The 18575-nt window shown below is 37.4% G+C and overlaps 2 protein-coding genes across 22 annotated transcripts in view; one reads left to right on the forward strand and one right to left on the reverse strand.

The window, feature by feature from the left end:
- The window catches only part of FANCB (FA complementation group B), a 459601-nt gene that overhangs the window by 239156 nt on the left and 201870 nt on the right, over positions 1–18575 (reverse strand). For 10 of the 18 annotated variants that reach the window (XR_005386142.1, XR_005386149.1, XR_005386140.1 and 7 more), the window contains exons 11-12: positions 8429–8506; positions 1227–1375 (exon numbers count right to left, since the gene is read on the reverse strand). The gene's annotated coding sequence lies outside the window, so the exon portion shown is untranslated. Of the gene's footprint in view, positions 1–1226; positions 1376–8206; positions 8289–8428; positions 8507–9416; positions 9733–18575 lie in introns of those variants that run through there. The other 8 variants (XR_005386147.1, XR_005386154.1, XR_005386156.1 and 5 more) reach the window with 7 other exon arrangements.
- The window catches only part of GLRA2 (glycine receptor alpha 2), a 173803-nt gene that overhangs the window by 60836 nt on the left and 94392 nt on the right, over positions 1–18575 (forward strand). For all 4 annotated transcript variants that reach the window (XM_038586857.1, XM_038586858.1, XM_038586859.1 and 1 more), the window contains 3 exons: positions 10771–10853; positions 13517–13654; positions 15429–15643. In XM_038586857.1, the coding sequence (XP_038442785.1) occupies positions 10771–10853; positions 13517–13654; positions 15429–15643 (436 nt within the window). The remainder of the gene's footprint in view (positions 1–10770; positions 10854–13516; positions 13655–15428; positions 15644–18575) is intronic.

The following is an 18575-nucleotide window of genomic DNA, read 5'->3' on the forward strand; positions in this document are numbered from 1 at the left end:
TCTTGGAAAAAGGAACCTGATTTTGGGGTGGGGCAGGGAAGATTGGACTACCTGTAGCTTAAGAGGCAACCTTGTATTCAACATATAGTTTTCACAATAACAAATACTCAATACTGAGCTCCCTATTGAGAAATTCCCCAATTGCAAATTAGATCATTTATACCCTCTGATTCACTCAGCAGGAGTATCCATGAGATATTATTTTAGAATGTATTCATGAATTATGGGTTTATATACTTTTAGACAATTATAGAAAGATGGTTGGCTGGGACAATTATTAACTAGATATGTAGGCTAAAGGAAATTACATGGTATATGTGAGCCAGCAGAGTCAAAGGGCTAGTCTGCTATTACTCATTACCTGAATTTTCTTACAGTGGGAAGCCAAAGGAAACTCAGAGGTCCTAATGAGCCTGTTCTGTTCAACTTATGTTGACATGGGCCTCTGCCTGGTCCACAGTGCTGCCTTTGAAAGCCTCTCTGGATGGCATTAATCCCAAAGTAAATATATATAATATCCCATGGCTCTTATGAGACATATGAATTACTTTAGCACATTCTCATAACACATAATCCAAGGGAAAGGCAATCCATTTTTAAAATGGGAAAAATAATTGTACATCCTCAAAGCTTAGCAGTCTCTCCAACAAGTCTATCCTTGCTTGTGGCATTTAAAATTACAAACCAACATCTGTACTGAAGAGAATACAACATTTATCACTGGATAGTCATTGAAAGACAATTAAGGACATATATAATTATGTAAAGTTCTACACATGATACACACTCAGAGCAAGGCCATCCATGTCTGAGTGATCATTCCTTTCAAAGGACAATAAAACAAATCTTTTATTTGATGTTTCATTTTAGTGGGTATATTTGGCTAAATTTGAGCAGTTAGATGAAGGATAGAAAGCAATAAGTGAGGTGGGGATTATAGACAGAATACTATGGGGGTAGGGAAGATGTCAGTTCAGAGATTTAGGAAGACTTGGATTCAAATCCAATCTTACTAAGTGACCATGAGAAGTCATTTAGCCTTTCTTTGATCTGCAGTTTCTCTGAGTTCCATATTCATACTAAATGTTCAATGAATGTCATAATAACCCTGATTTGGCTGTAGGATAAAAGGGAGTAAAGGGGGGAGATAGTTCTCTCTAGGCTTCCTAACTTATACACATGGACATTTCCTTATTCAGTACCTGTTACACTCAGGCTCCACTCACCTTTCATACCTAGTTTCAAGTAGATGGATATCCTCCTTGCCTTGAGTTTCCTCCCTTTGGGAGGCATTCAGCTCACAATAGAAGTTATAGTTGCATCTTCTTTCAGATAATAGCTCAGATCTCCTATTTAGCTGCTTGTTAAGAGTAAACTGAGAAAAAAAAAGAGGAAAAAAAGAGTAAACTGAGGAATTATGCTTGATTTCAAATGGAGCATCCTACCACCTGACCAGGGCTCCATTCTAACTCCAGCCTTTGCCACCAGAAACAGTGGCCAGTACTCTCCACCACTTACCACAATAGAAGTCTTAATGAAGTAAAATACTAACAAACAGAACTTTTCTCTCTGCTGTTAGCAGGTACAAAGTTACTTTGGTTATCTTACAACCATATTTGCAGTTCAAAAGCATTTGTTCCATTTTTCTTACCAAAAGTAAGATAATCCCAAACAAAATGTTAAGAAAATTATTATATAGTGCTTTTAGATACATAATGGCTAAAAAATTGCTATATAGTGACCATGGACAAGTCAGCTCTCATTATTCTAATGTACAGACTTAATAATATTTTATCTTCATGAATATTTGGGTGCATAAATAAATACTAGATATGAAATGACTTTAAAATTTAAAATGTAAAATGTGCACAGTATTAGTAGAGTCTTTGGTACTTTGAGATCTTTTTGGTGGTGTCCAATTTAGCCCTCTCCTATTCAACACCTTCAAAACATTTTTGTTCAGGAAATATCAAAGCATTTGGAAAAGTTTTAGCCACAGATTTATCAGTTGCTCTCCAAGTTGAATCCAATCCATATTTGGACTTAATTAACATGGGCTAACCATATGTGTGCACATTTTTCTGAAGGGACCAGGCACAGATGGGAACAGATATTGTATTTTTGTCCTTCCCAGCTAGTATTGCTCAATGCATATGGGTATTTTCTGTGATGCCTTTATAATGTTTGGTAAACATGGACCTTCCTAGTCAGTCACTGGCATTTTAGTCAAGGGAGAGGAGAACAGCCAATGGACCAGCAGTGATGTGATTCATCTCCTCCAAATACCAAGGTCAACAGTGAAAAACAGGTCTTATAGTTCCTTGAAATTAACTAAAAGGATAGAGTCTAACCATACAGCTTAGATCCGATGTGGGGTTTAGGTTCAGCCCTAGACAATATTGAAAAAATGATTTATTTCTGGTCCCCTAGCCACACTGTTCTGAGCCATGTTTTCCATCCAGCTTCATCCTTCCGTTTAATACTCTCAGTATCAAAGTGTGCTCTTGAGGATATTGGTAGGGAATCTGAGAATCCATCAACTCATATACACAAAGGAGGAAATGACTAACAGTACTTAAAACACTATTCTTTCCCTAGATTTGCATCTTAATAGTCATGGGAGCCTTTAGCTAAATGTCTGTTAGTTAATTATATGTAGCAGCTAAGAGTTGGAAGGTGTTTGAGCAAGGATATGCATTGGGATCTTTCTGGAACTCCTAATAATTTACACACCATGAATTTTCAATCTTTACTTATATGGGAAGCCTTTCTAGGTTCAGCCACATCTCTTCTTGCTTACAGATTAGGTGAATAGCTCAGGGCTAGAGTGAGTAGGACCCTTGTCTATGCTTTATATGATGAGTGAGTTCAAAGCAGTCATTTAATTACAAAGCTTTCAGAAGATGAGTTAAAAAATTTCATTCCTTGCCTGCCTTGCCAAAGTTGGACCAATTATTTTTGTTCTTCATAGATTAAGATTCTTTTGTGCGTACCTCGGGTTTTGATTCAGGAGCATCAAATGATTTTTTTTTGCATCAAATGATTATTACAAGTCTAACTTCCCTGATACACCCAAAGGGCCCTCTCAGCACCTAGGTCTGTAAGAGTAGGTTATCTTTTCTACCCAACCAGTGTGAACATTTATCTAGGCTGCAAGAAGGTAATTAAAAGCCTTATACTTAATTCAGTTCAGTTATGTCTGATTGATATAATCTGGAAAGATCCTTTAAATGAGGATTTGGAAACAATTTTAAGAACTTAAAGAATAAATGCATGACTCTTGGATTATATTCCATTAAAAAATATGTATATGTATTAATATATGTTATATTAATATATATTATCTATTAATATACATTATCACATAATACATAAATAACAAATTAATAATATTAAACTATGACTCCTTCAAGAGAGAAACTGTTATTTCAAGTGTCTGATATGCGCAGTGCCCAATAAACACTTGTCAAAAATTGCTGAATGGATGTGCTAGATTATAACCTAGGTGGAGTTCTGTTTAAAACTAATTCCTTCTCACTGAGAACCTAGAGGTGGTCCTACTCTGTGCTCTGTCCTCCTTCCTGACCAGTACCATGAGCCTTTTAGAATTTATAGCTGAGGTTCATCCATCCAATGCATGTACAGCTACCTCCCCAACTTCCTGTGAAATTTCTCAATGGCTGATTTTCTAGTCCAAAGACCAGGAATAGGAACCTGATATACTGCCACTGCCCTGACTTGAGTTCCATTGCCTACCTTTGCACATTTATACATTTTAATAAGCATGGATTTGGTTTCCTCTCTGCTGCACCTGGAAGCTGTCCTCTTACCTTTCTTAGAAGCTATCCCAATCTCCTGGCCACACCCACCATTTTTTTAAAAAAGATTTATTTATTTATTTGAGAGAGAGAGAAAGAGAGAGAAATGGAGAGGGGCAGAGGGAGAAGGAGGAGAAAGAGAATATCAAGCAGACTCCCCATGGAACATAGAGCCCAACATGGTGCTCAAGCCCATGACCCTGAGATCATGACCTGAGCTGAAATCAAGAGTTGGACACTTAACCATCTGACCCACCCAGGCACCCCCACACCCACCATATTCTTGGTTGCTAGTGGACTAATCTTGGTTTCATTGCCATGACTTTACCAGCATGCCTCTCTATTATGACTGAAGATCATGATTAACACCTCTTCTCACAACCCTTGGTACAATCACGTAGAACCCTACTTGGGCCTAACTGTCCTACCCTGGTTTTAAGGAGAAAATAATATTTTCCAAAGACAGTGCTAACATTACTGAAAATTGCAGACTTCTTTATCAATCTTTCTATTTCCCTTTTAAAATTTTCTCCTTTTAATCTATAATGTTGACAGTAATTAATTAAGTCATCCATTGAGACATACTGAAGGAGTGCTCCTTAAAATGTGCTCCAGGACACTAGGATCAGTATTACCTGGGCTACTTATCAAGAGGGCCTGAGAACCTACATTTAGATGCCCTTCACATGACACTTATGCCCATCAGAATTTAAAACCCACAATGATAAAGAGTATCTTGATGAGACAACCAGTGTCTTTTTATCTACTGATTCCCTAACTCTTCCTTCCCCTCTCCCCATCTGTGGGTTGTATTAATGATGTACTCTTAACTTGACTTCTAACTTGCCCCCAGGCTACTTTCACTTAAGGTCTAGGTGGCTTCAGATGACACTCTTGACTGATACTTGATTAATTCTGTCAAACCTCCCTGGCAGGGCAGCCCAGGTGGCTCAGCGGTTTAGCACCACCTCTAGCCCAGGGCCTGATCCTGGAGTCCCGGGATCGAGTCCCATGTCAGGCTCCCTGCATGGAGCCTGCTTCTCTCTCTACCTGTGTCTCTGTCTCTCTCTCTGTGTGTGTGTGTGTGTGTGTGTGTGTGTGTGTGATGAATAAATAAATAAAATATTTTAAAAATCTCCCTGGAATTAGAAAGTCACATGGTTCTGAAATTTCAAAGTACAACTGAGAGGAGAGATTCAACAAATCTACATTGTATCATAAGGCTATCCTTATGTTCTTGGGGAAAAGAATGGATTGTGTTCTAGGATGTTGGATGACAAAGCCCAATGGGGGCAATAAATATGTCACCTATATAACCAGATAGCCAAAAAGTTCCTATTTTAAGAATGATTATTACTTGCATTTAAACTTTTCATTATATTCAAGAGTGCAAATTCACCTATAAGAAGAAATCCTTTGAGCTGGTCACCTTCACTTACAGTTTAGAATCATAAGAATTTTGAACAGGATAGGGTTGTGGATGGTGAAAGAGGCCAGAGATTTAGTCAAGGTCAAATAGTTCTTTATGCGTAAGCTGGGTCTACCATGTAGGTCCCTGGATTCCCAGTCAATGGCACTTCTACTCTGTGAAGCTACCAGGAGAGGCTAGAGGACTTTTTATTTTTTTTATTTTTTTCTTAGATTTTCTTTTTTTTTTAAGATTTTATTTATTCATGATAGACACAGAGAGAGAGAAGGAGAGGCAGAGATACAGGCAGAGGGAGAAGCAGGCTCCATGCAAGGAGCCTGACATGGGACTCGATCCCGGGACTCCAGGATCATGCCCTGGGCTGAAGGCAGGCGCTAAACCACTGAGCCACCCAGGGATCCCCTAGAGGACTTTTTAAAAGAACAGATCATGGGATCCCTGGGTGGCTCAGCAGTTTAGCACCTGCCTTTGACCCAAGGTGTGATCCTGGAGTCCCCAGGATCAAATCCCACATTGGGCTCCCTGCATGGGGCCTGCTTCTTCCTCTGCCTGTGTCTCTGCCTCTTTGTGTGTGTGTGTGCCTCTCATGAATAAATAGATTTTAAAAATCTTTTAAAAAATTAAAAAAATTAAAAAGAACAGATCATGAAAAGTCTGAATTCCTGAAGAAAAATGAAAGGGATAGCCCTGAGCAGGTATAAGGCAACTGAGGTGTCTACAACCCAATCTGCTCACTTTGTAGACAAAAGAGGATGATAAACTACTAAGATTTTTTTTCTAAGGAGAAAATGTAGTAGAGTGGAAAATAATAAATGGATCTGACATCAATTGAAGTTGGGTTCAAATCTAACTTTGGTCACTTAATGGTTTTGTGACTTTGGAAAAATGGCTTAACATCTGAGCTTCAAAGTACTGATCTCAAAAACAAAGAGAACACTGCCTTGTGTGATGGTATTCCATGACTGTAAAATACTAAGAATGCTTGACCTACAGCAGGTGCTCAGAGAATTATGATTGTTAACACTATCATTGTCATCACTTAAATTTTTATTTTTCCTCATTAAGTATTTTAATGCTAAAAAAAAAAATAACTTCACCATAGGTCCCGTCCCCTCAACTGAGTTTTGCAGTGTGTTACATAGAGTGTGCTAAATGTGGTCCCTAACAGAGGAATAATGGTAATATACCAGAGACTCTCTTGCTGCTCCTGAAAAACACAAAAGCATCCCTTAGTCCTTCCTCTTCAAGAAAGACAGACTACTTACTGTAACCATTAGAATCAACTCTCCCAAAAAAGCACACTGGCAATGGCAATCTTTGCTTCAGGCAAGTAGATCACTCATTAAAATTTTTATTTCTACCTGAAAATTCATTTTCTCTTCAAATGGCTTTTTTCTCCTTCAGAATCTTTCACTGGGAACGAACTAACTTCTAACACTGAGTTCCTTATGAACCAGTAGTAGCTTCCTGAGTCAAGGAGCTTTCTGTCCACCACAATGGAAAGTTAAATGATTAATTTGCATCTCTCTAGCGATGTGAGAAGAGTCCTGGCTGTGGACCCAGCAGTCTGTCCAAGGCTCAAGGACAGGTGGACTGGGCTTCCTGACGTTCCTTCAGCTTCATTTGTTGCCTTTCTAGTAAGAATCTGCAAACAATTTACAGAAGGGGCAAACAAACTTTGCTGGCTTCCTTTGCCTGTCTTGTAATTTGGCAATATCCTCTGGGCTCAGATGACCAGGTTCCTCTCTTCTAAATCCTTAGTCCTTTCCCATTTCCGCAGAACAAAAGCCTGAAATTCTCCCATGGAGCTCTAGGGTGCTGATTCATTCATTTGTTCAACAAATATTTACTGAATATCGACTCTGTGCCAGGTACTGTTTTAGATAGTAAAAACGAGAGTCCCAGACCTTTTGGATCTTGCACTGTAATAGGGGAGAAATATCTATAAAGGTAACTGAAACAGTTTACAATGTCTACATCTATTAATCATTTAAACTTCCAGTAAGATATAAATCCAAGAGCCAGTTCTATGGGCAAGGTGAACTGAACGGGAGAATAATAAGGAAGGGAAATGAGATTTTGGGAGACTAACTTCCTGTGCTTTATTTTTTTTTGCCTTTAAGATAGAAATGGTTGCTCAGCCTTCTTACTCACAGGCCCCTATAAGGCAACTATATTCTTTACCTAGTGCAAACAGGAGCAGGGGTACCCTGAATACATGTATATTAAGTGCAGTGACAGTGGGGGAATGTGTAATAATGCTTCAGGAAATGAGTTTTTTAACAAAAATCAAATGGAACATGGGTGGCCTCAGCTCAGCGCCTTCAGGTGCAATGGCCTTCATATTTTAGATCATGGCGAAGAGGAGAGCATATCTGATATGCTTTAGGTGGTATCTGCCAGCAAAAAGTCTGAGTTTCAATTAAAATATTTAATTCTGTAAGACCCACCAAAAATAGATGGAAAGCCAGAATAGAGGAGATAAAACCTGTTCATGTTTTCGTATAATGTTGTGTCAGTTTTCTCTGGTGCAATTTCTACATCTCAGTAGAGATAAGCAAAATAATACCAAGCTAACCCCCCCCCCGCCCAACTCACATTTTTAAAAATAAAAAATAGCTTAAAAATAAAAGCAGTGCAGTAGTAGTTCCTTTTGAAGGCTCTTGCCAGGAAAGAGAGCACAAGGGAAGTTCTGGAGTGATGGATATATTCTAAATCTGGATTTGGGCGATTTTTAGATGGGTGGATAAAGACGTAAAAAGTCATTATGCTGTAACTTAAGATTTGTGTGTTTTTACTGTGTTTAATATGTACTCCAATAAAGAAGGAAAACATAAGTAGAGGGCAAGTCTGAATTTTAGGCCTGCAGATGTGTGGTAAACAAGACACCAGAAATGATGGGCCCTGTGACCCATGAAGGAATTGGTTAGGTCTTTACAGTCTCTTCCCATTTGCTCACCTAATGACAGGATTTGGCCAACTAGGAACTGTTAACTTTTCTCCTTGTATAGGTGCCCACTGGGTTCTAACACAAAACCTATCTAGGAAGGAAATTAGAAAAACAAATGAGGATGAAGGAAAATACTGGTTGAATTCTCAGATGAGACAAAATTCGGAGATAGATTCATGCTTGTTGGGAATTTCTCTCAATGGGGTTTTCCATACTGTTCATAGTATTGACCTTAAGAATTCTGGGTCTCTGCAGGATTGTGAGATCTTCCACAAAGGCAGAAATAACTGTATGTGAGGCCTCTTCTTCCTAAATAAATGTGAAAAGTTCACTTCAGAAAAGAATCATATTCAGCAAGCCTATGGTTAAGAATATGAAGATTAGGCTATTTCCAACAGCAAATGGAATACAGTTGAATTATATGTTGCATATTTTTAAAAATCTATATTCATTTCCACTATTATTATTTTCTAACTTCTCAAAAGTAAACTTTTCAAAACTTCCAGAGTTTCTGGTTTTGATTCACTTAAATTATGTACATGCCCCTGTTTTTGTATGATGAACATAGTTTTGTTTGATGAAAATATTTCCATTTTAAAAATAGGAGAGAATATATAGATCATCATTGTGTTAATAACAAATCCTGTTAAAGTCTTTTCCCCTTAATAAAGTGCCAGGTTTTTAAAAGTTTTTGATCATTAGAAATTTTTATTTTGATTATTTTACTCAATCCTTAAAGAGTTCATGCTCAGTAATATTATTTTCCAAAAATAAAGTGTTCATGATGTGGAAAAAACAAAATATCTATACCACATTTATATATATCTCTCTAAATGAACTCTACAATTGACAAAAATTACATTTCCTGTCTAAAATGCTATTTTTAAGTCAGTTGTTTAGAACTCAAAACTATTTTTTTCCTTTAGAAACATGGTATTTGTGTTTTCAGAACAGCCCACAGAAGCTAGGTAATTTGTTTAGCAACAAAGGTGAAATACTGGATGTTTATGGCAAAATTTTAATAATAATAAAATAAAGCAAAGGATTACTGAATAAAACAAAATTTTATAATTTTACCTTTCAACTATTATTTGAAAACAGGCATGTTTAATTACGTGAAGATGGGCATCTTCAAATAACTTCTACTTGTCAACACAGATAACATAAAATAAAGAGTAAAAACAAAATATGAATTATACCACCAAACTGAAATACTTACTTTTAACGTAGTGCTGTGTTTATTTCCAAGACTGAACATATCTCTACATAATTGAGATTATAATGCACTGTTTTGTATCCTGCTTTTCCCAATCATTCTTGTAGTTTAACAAATTTGAAGATAGTTGGCATAGATTCTTCACCTAATCTTACTTCAAATCCCAAGCATTCTTCCTTTAATATAAGTGTGCCACGACTTTTTGTGTTGTCTTGGTTTGCATGGAATGTATAAAATGAAGCAGAGAAAGGAAGGAGAAGGGAACCAGGAGAGGAGAGCAAGAATAAGCATGACAGTAAGAGGAGTGTAGGTGAGGATTCTATGCATATAAAAGATGTCTGAGAGAAAATGAACAGAATTTGGAACAGAGAACTTTAGAATAACAGGGATGCTCATATTAGAGCAAAATGGAAATAAGCATCATTTTATCCTACTCCATCATTTGATAAGGAGATGAATGTTTATTAAGTCTAAGGTCTTGCTGAGGGGACAGAGAGTGTTTTAGGCAATACTAGGAAGGGAACCCAGATCTGCCAATTCTCAATTTCCTTCCTCACATTTCTGAGGTATAGAAAAATTGAAGAAGAAGAGGTGTACACTAGCTCCTTGAGGAATAAACAACCAAGTGGTGGAAGAGAGATAGCAGCTCAATCAATATCCTGATACAAGGCATGGTCAGAGCTGACTGGAGTTCTGAAAAGTTAAGGAAAGAGAAAAGGAGGAGCAGAGTAGCCTTTCTTTGGTGTGGAGAGGTGAAGACTATGTATTTGCTACCATCCTTAAATGTTTTTCTTCAACTCAAGCATGACTTGCTTTAGATTTGTCAAAATTCTAGAATAAGTGCTACAATATATCATTAACCTATCCATGTGGATTAGCAAATGAAGAGGTAAGGATTTGGCCATCTGATGGAAAGAGAACCAATGCTCATCACAACCAATTATGCTTATCACATCATTTATTGTCCTTAAAGCAAAGTCCACATGTCCCAAAGTATAACCCTAAAATAGTATAAACTTTATGTCTTTTGGACATCAGTGTGGCTAAGAACCCACTGTTGTCATATTACACTATTTCCCAGTGTTCTTGCTGATTCTAGAATAAACTTGAGATCACTGAGGCTGGGAAATGGGAAATAGAGAGTAGGGGTTATAATGAAATTCTATAATATTCTTAAAATTTACCAATGACTACTTGTTCACTTGAAAAATAGAAAGCATTGCCCTGAGTGGAGCTTAGATTTCATTATTTGAATGAGTGTCACTTTGTTTAATGCCAAATGTACTGTTGGTTTGTTTCTCGAGAATCAGACCTCGCAGATCTAAAACCTGTTTTTAATTTCTTTTTCCTTGCTAAGACTCACCTTGACCTTATCCTGTCCCATGGACTTGAAGAATTTTCCAATGGATGTCCAGACTTGTACAATGCAGCTGGAGAGTTGTAAGTCCCCACTGCTGAAATGACTGCCTGCTTGTTTTAACCGATGACCTGGTTCTTTTAGTATGTCATTAAGAAGAAAGGACCCATAAGACTCATTCTCTACCTATTAGCAACTCCCAAGGCCCTAATGGAAGGACAAGCAAGTGTGCATGTCTCAGACACAGACAATCTTTCAAGTAAAATGCCAAATAACTCGCCCTTCCTCAAAAAGCAAACCTGATTTAATAGCTTTTATTTGAAATGAAAATGTGTCCTGGGAAAATTAAGATTATTAGTCATTCAATCTCTAAAATGAATCACACTCTCATCAGAAAATTGTATTTCTATCTCATGCTCATTAGACCACCACCCCAAAAGAACTTTGGCAGGAAGGGATAATTGATTTGAGGACAAGATTCAGAGACCTTAGCCAAAAGAGGATGCAAGAACAGGGGGCCAGAGATGGTATGGAAGAAAAGGCATTTCCCTTAGATGGGCAGTGAATCCACAAAGGCTAGAGAAATGCTATCTACTTTGTCCCCTTTATGCCTTAACCCTGATGTCACTGAAATCTTTGACACGTGCCATAAGTTGTTGATGCCTCCAAGGTAATGGGATTTTTAGGCAATAGACATGAATTTTTTTCTGGCTTGCTCTGTCACTTTCTCTGTTTGTAAAGTGCAGAGAATAATAAGGCAACTGACCTACAGGGATGTTAGGAGATTTAATGAGGCAAGGGCAAAGAAATACTTTTAACTTCTTTGGTTTAGAAAAATAATAAAGATAAAAAGACATGTCAGCTATTATTAAAAAAGAGGCAGTGACAGGGTTTCCTTCTGATCACTTAAAATCACTGTAGATTTCCCTTGAAACTCCCTACAGAAATAAACAAAATAGTGAAATGTCTTTGTTTTAAGAAGTTGTCAGGGATAAAATGAGAATTTCTGATTTACAATAGGCTTTATGTATTTATTTTTTTCCCTATTGCCCCTTCTCTTGAGAAGAAAGTTGAGAAAAATATTTTCTTATATAATGGTTCTTTGTGTCTTCTCTACTGCTTCAAACTCTCTCCTGCCTCAACCCAACACTTTCTCTGTAAAACAGCAAGTGTGGCTGTCATCTGAGGCTCCTCCAAGACTTAAAAAGTTCCAATTAGTAAATACGCTTGGCCCCTGCAGGCCCTAGAAGTAATGAAATCAAAGCAGCAGCAAAGCATTTACCACTAACTTTGAATGGGAAGGGTGGAAATTATTCCTTACTTTTTTCATCCTCATATTACTTACTTCTTCCTTCCCCATCTCTTTGCCTCTTCTGTCTGCCCCAGTCCAGGACTTCAGTATGGCTGGAAATAACTACTATTGTGGTGACCAGTAAGAAGCTGGCCAGATAAGGATATAGGATTACAAGGATATGGGGATATAAGGTTCTTGCATTTGTTGGAAAGACCCCCCCCCCCCAAAAAAAAAGAAAGACCCAACAAGTACTCATATAGTGTTGCAGTACAAAAGACAGGGTTGGCCATTCTCTTTGTGGAACACCAATGCTTGTACAGGGTCCTCTTTGCAATTCCTTGCTTTCCATGTTTTATTTTTGGCTTTGAATAGAAAAGGTGGCTCAAAGAAAGAGGAAAGTAGATTCCAATTAACTCTGTCATTGATTTCTGGGTAGCTTTGGTGAGTCACTCTCTTGCAGTAAACAAGAATCCATAAACTTAATAAATATGCTGAAGTTACTGGCCAGCCAAGAACTCACATAATATCCCTTGTCCTTCTCATTCTTATTTTAGAGTTCAAATATTACAAAGAAGGGAGAGAAATGATGCCTGAAGGAACAGCAGTCTTCATTTCTGGGGTGCAAAGAGATCCAGAAGCACTTAACAGATAATGACTTAGTTAGCAGGAGCTTGGAAACTAAGAGCTAACTCTTGTTTACTAAACTGATAGCAGTCTTACTCTGCATGGTTCAAGAGTCATATAATAATATGACCTTACATAATGGAGAATATGTTTTAATCCATATTAAACATTGTGATGAGGGGGCCAATGAGCAAGATACTGGCACAAATAAATATTCTTGATTTGTATTATTCTACAGCTTCCTTTTAGGTTACCTGCCTACACCTTTCCCACTTGGTAAAATAACAGGATTGACCATACGAACTTTAACATAAGTTTTTTGAAAACAAAGCTAATATATCCTAGAGAAGGGGCCAAGCTTGCAATTGGAGTGTTTTAGGTAGAACTGTGATGAATTTAATAATAAAAAAAAGAAGAATGCTTTTTCATTTGAAATACTAAGACTGGTGCCATGAATTGGATTATTTTGCTGGATAGTCACAGACACAGCTCTTTCAAGTAAAGACAACCTTCAAAGGATTTTTCTGTTTATTTACTTATTCTTCAGAAAGATTTAGTAAATAAAGAGGGCAGAAGAAAATGGACTTTATAGATTCCATTCTCCCATTACACAGAAAAAAATCATTCAGAAATAGCTTGCTCTTTTCAATTTCTTTGGTTCTAATGATATGTAGTTGTCATGATGATTGTAGCTCTTTTACTAAAAACGCTTTTAAATTGATTATGTGTCTGCTTTAGATAGTTTCCTTGTTTGTTCTTTACATGGCTAGACTTTCAAGCTTTCTTGGAAAGATGCACTAATTTTTCACTATGATTTGTTTACTACAGTTGGGTATACAATGAATGACCTGATATTTGAGTGGTTAAGCGATGGTCCAGTTCAAGTTGCTGAAGGACTGACCCTGCCTCAGTTTATTTTGAAAGAAGAGAAGGAACTTGGCTATTGCACAAAGCACTATAACACTGGTAAGTTTACTGTCAGCTGCTACACCCAAGTGGGCTCTATCTGCAGCGTGAGGTATATATCACATCACCTTAACTGCTATATCTTTACCAAGAAAACGGAGCTACAAGGCACAGACCTTGGCTCAATACCTCCTTTACAGATAAGATACAGATAAGATGCCTGTACCCTCTGGAATAAGTCAGTGAACACAATAGAGAATTTCTCCCAAAATGGAGAGAGAAAGAAAAAGATTTGGGATTCTTTTGCTGTTCCCTTGCTGACCATCTGCTGTCAAATGAGTCCAAGGAAATGTATGTGAAATCTTCTATATAGTGCTGGAAATGTGTAAATTCTGGCCTGTTCCTGTATCCACTCTTGACATTGGATCCTCAGATCAGTTTGTACTCTCTGACTTAGTGGAAGAGAGGAATAACCACATAGATCTTTGTAAACTCAGAAATTCAGTTGCTGTGCTCTTCAGTCCTGCAGTGATAAGAATTTGGATGAAAACCAGCTGGTGGGAATTCAGCTGGCTCTAAAGTCACGCACTGTCAGTAGTGCTGATAGACACGCAGGCCAGAGGGAGAATATGAAGTGGTAGTAACTAGTGGGCATATGTTGTTACCTGGAAGATCATGCCTGCCCAGTAAAGTTGATGGATTTTCCTATGAATGTCCCAGTCTTTGATACCACACAAGCTGATCATAGAGAGGCAAACTAGTACGATGGTTTATTCAGAGACTGCTCCAGGTCCTTTGCTAAATAGAATGTTCATGAACACTTACTCCTATAGTCAACAGTGCTTCTTATGAAGTGACCAAAACCTGATTCTGATGTATTTTTCCTGACCAAGAGGAATCCAACCCTATCTCTCATAATTTGTGTAGACTAAGCCAAATTATCTTCTGGGATTCTGTCTCTAAACCAATTAAAGAGGAAGAAAAGTGGCAAGACACATCTGTCTCATAATAGTATGTCAGAAGTTTTAATATCTTTGAATGCACTCTTTTTTTATAAGTAATGTAACATTTTAAACAGATTTTAGGAATATTCTAAATGTCCTCAAGCAATTACCCAGAAAGCTAGGAAACTGTTACAATGATTAGATTATATGCATGGCATATACAAATGTACATTTTTCTCTTACTATGGATAGCACAAAGATACACAATTATCCAAATATTTTGAGAGCCCCATGTGAACTTTACTATTTTCAACTGTTACATATTATATGTTATATATTATATACTATACATATATGCTGCATGTTACATATTGTATATTACAATATTATATATTACAACCTCACAAAATGTGAATATTTCTACAGGTCAGTTTCTGACAGTCTTGCAAATTCTGAAGCTCTGTCTAAATAACCAAACTACAAGCACAGATTTAGAAAATTAAATATGCTACACGTTTGGCCCAGTGATTCTTTATTTTTAAGTAAGATTAAGATTCTTTATTTTTTAAGTTTTTAAGCATGGAGCTCAATGTAGGGCTTGAACTCACAACCCCGAGATCCAGACCTGAGCTGAGATCAAGAGTCAGACACTTAACTGACAGCCACCCAGGCGCCCTTTAGTTCAGTGACTCTTTAGATCACGCATTCTCACAACTATTAATTCTATTACTGGTTGAGTTGAAAAAGAGTTGAGGATTGGTTATGCAGGGTGAGCATTTTATGCAATCTTCTAAATCCATCTGAAATACTCTTAAAAACTAAATAGTGGGAGGCTAGAATGGGAAAGATATATTTGAATTGGATTTTAAATCATTATTCCCTGCTTTCAGGAAAGTTTACCTGCATCGAGGTTAAGTTTCACCTGGAACGCCAGATGGGATACTATTTGATCCAGATGTACATCCCCAGTCTGTTGATAGTCATTTTGTCTTGGGTCTCCTTCTGGATAAACATGGATGCAGCCCCTGCTAGGGTTGCACTGGGCATCACCACCGTCCTAACTATGACCACCCAGAGTTCAGGTTCTAGGGCATCTCTGCCAAAGGTAAGAAATCGCCTCACTTGACAATAAGTGATGGGGGTGGGGTGGAGGAGTGCAACCAAAGGTGGTTGTCAAAGGTCTTGTGGGCTGGAGAATTCTGTGAAGACAGAAACATTTGCCATCCTGTGGTACTGTTGGAAGTGCAATGCAATAAGAGAATGAAGAGCTGAGTTTGAGAGAATTAGAGCTCTGAGGACATGGGGGTCTTTTCTAATCAGATCAATTAGGGGAGAGGGGAATCAGAGCTGAGAGAATAAGGATGAGTGGAGGCAGAAACATGGCTCAGGAATCATATCTAAGAAGCCCTTGAGTGCTTTTGACCTCATGCTGTTCACAAACCATGAAGCTTGCAGGAATTAGAGTAAGATTGATGCAACTTATGCTGTATTGTCAAGTATTTATTGGTGAGGCTATTATGATTCATATGCTCAGTGAAGTCATTTACAGTAATAAAAGTTTGAATTAAGCCCCTGGAAATTTATACAGAAAAGCCATGTCAAAGAGAATATATAAGAAATAAATATGAATATTAGAGTGCACCAAATCAGATACATGAATCTTTGCTATTCCTTAATTTGCCTTAATGGCTGACACATCATTATTTTCAAGTGACATAGTTACCTAGAGAAGGAACAGTGGAACCATCCAAGATGGTGAAAATTCTGACAACTATGGCAAATGGACAGAGAAGCGTGAGATGGATAACAGGTACACAGAGACATTTCGTAGCACTTCAAATAATAATCCACAATGGCTGTATAATTTATTTTGATGTAAGGGCAGGCCCTCTATATTTGTAAATACTGCTTAAGCAAGCAATGGTAAATGTTCTGTTTGTGAAATGTCCCAGCACCCCAGAAGTGTGCCTCTGTGTGTTTCCTTTTCACTGAGTACATTGAGCCGCCGGCTTCAATTTTCCAGGAGTGTGAGTTCAATTTAGTATTCACTGTACACTGTCTCATATTGGTTGAGCAGTCTCTCCAAAACCTAGTTCCAGGAAATAATTGAGGTATAATCCCCTATCTTTGCTGGCTTGAGCTTATGTTCAGTTGTGCTGTATTTGACATGAGATATGTTAGATCATGTTCCACATTATCTCCTGTGTGGAGATAAGATGACATATGGAGGAGGTGTGTGGCTATCCTGGAGATGGACAGAGTACTGGGGAAATAGTTATACAAAGTTTCCAACTTCTATGCTTCCAAAGATAGATGTTAGGTTTGTATGCTAATAGAGAAAGGAATAGATCCAATTCTGATACTTTTAAATCTTCTAGGATAACAAATAGTACAAAATACTTGTGTTGCATTGCTTTTGAAATACAGATATCAGAAACACTAACAGCTTTCTTTTCAGCTACATAATCACAAATCAATTTTACCTAATAAAAATTCGAATCCACTGTGTGCCCCATCCCAAACAGGTTCATTTGCTTATTTCTTGTTGGTAATTAGTTAGATCCATCACTGCATGCCACACCATTAAACCTCAGGATGCACAAAACATGTAGTTTACAATTGAATAGATTGCTAAAGTATTGGTGACAAATTGTAAGCAGATAATGTCAAAATTTAAGACATTTATAGCTTCCAAACTCTCATTGTTATGAAAAATGTAGTCATTTATTTTCAAAATGGGAGCTTGAGTTTTTATAAATTTGTTATTCATTCTTATTAGCTATTATGATTCTACATCAATGGTCAAATCTATTGCTAAATAAATGGTCACTGACCAGTGATCTTTGTCTGTAGAGGCAATCAGGAACTGAGATAAACCAAAAGGTGGTATAATCAAAAATCATTTTATACTTGGCTCTGAACTCACAGTGGTTATCCTTTTGCCATGAGCAGGTTTATCTTCCTACGTATATTTTTCTTAGGTTATTATTAAGCATGGTTGGCTCTCAACTGACTGTGGGGAGATTGTGACTCATATGGATAACAGTGAGAAAGGAAAATGGGATAAGAAGTGAGTCATGGAAAATAAAGAATTGATCATACACTTACACACACACATACATACTCGTTTCAGTTTACAAACACTATAGTCCCCAAGCAGATGCCCCACTCTGCTGACTGCACAGCTGTCCCAGAGCCTGTAGCTAAGCCCTTTACAGACTAGCCCTTTAAAAGACATGCTTGTTACAGAAAAAATAGAAGATATAGAAAATATCATTAACTATCCAGTAAATAACTGTTAAGATTTTGGTATATTTCTGTCCAGCCTTTTTCCTACACACATTTTTTAAATATTTTATTATTTATGAGAGAGAGAGAGAGAGAGAGAGAGAGAGAGGCAGAGACACAGGCAGAGGGAGAAGCAGGCTCCATGCAGGGAGCCCCATGCGGGACTTGATCCTGGGACTCCAGGACCACGCCTTAAGCCGAAGGCAGACACTTCAACCACTGAGCCACCCAGGCGTCCCATTTCCTACACACATTTGTAGGCAAACCCACACACAGAAAACTGGATCAAAACTGTCTATAAAGACAGTTATATACTATCTTCTATTTCCATAGCACTAAAAATATATCATGAACATTATTTGCAATGACGTAATAGTCTATCTAGAATAGTAATCATCATTTATCTTACTATCTTGGATGTTTAGGGGGTTTTGTTTGCTTTTCTAAGTGTGATCATTGTAAATATTATATTTATATTATAATAATACAAATATTATAAATATATTTGTATATGAGTGCTTATGTCTCCCCGTGTCTTATGTCTTCCACTCTCTTTACAGTGGAAAAAAAAAAAAAGAAATGGAGGATTAGGGAAAATGAGGGACAATCTGTAGGAAGATGCCCAATATCTTCCATTCAGGCAAAAATTCTGTCTTGTTCATCGGGTTAACTTTAGCAACTAGTACAGTATGTGATTTATGCGAGATGATCAATAAAGTGGATAAAGAAATTAATGAACAGCCATGCTC

Source organism: Canis lupus, chromosome X (assembly GCF_011100685.1).
Source record: "Canis lupus familiaris isolate Mischka breed German Shepherd chromosome X, alternate assembly UU_Cfam_GSD_1.0, whole genome shotgun sequence".
Classification (NCBI taxonomy): Eukaryota; Metazoa; Chordata; class Mammalia; order Carnivora; family Canidae; genus Canis; species Canis lupus.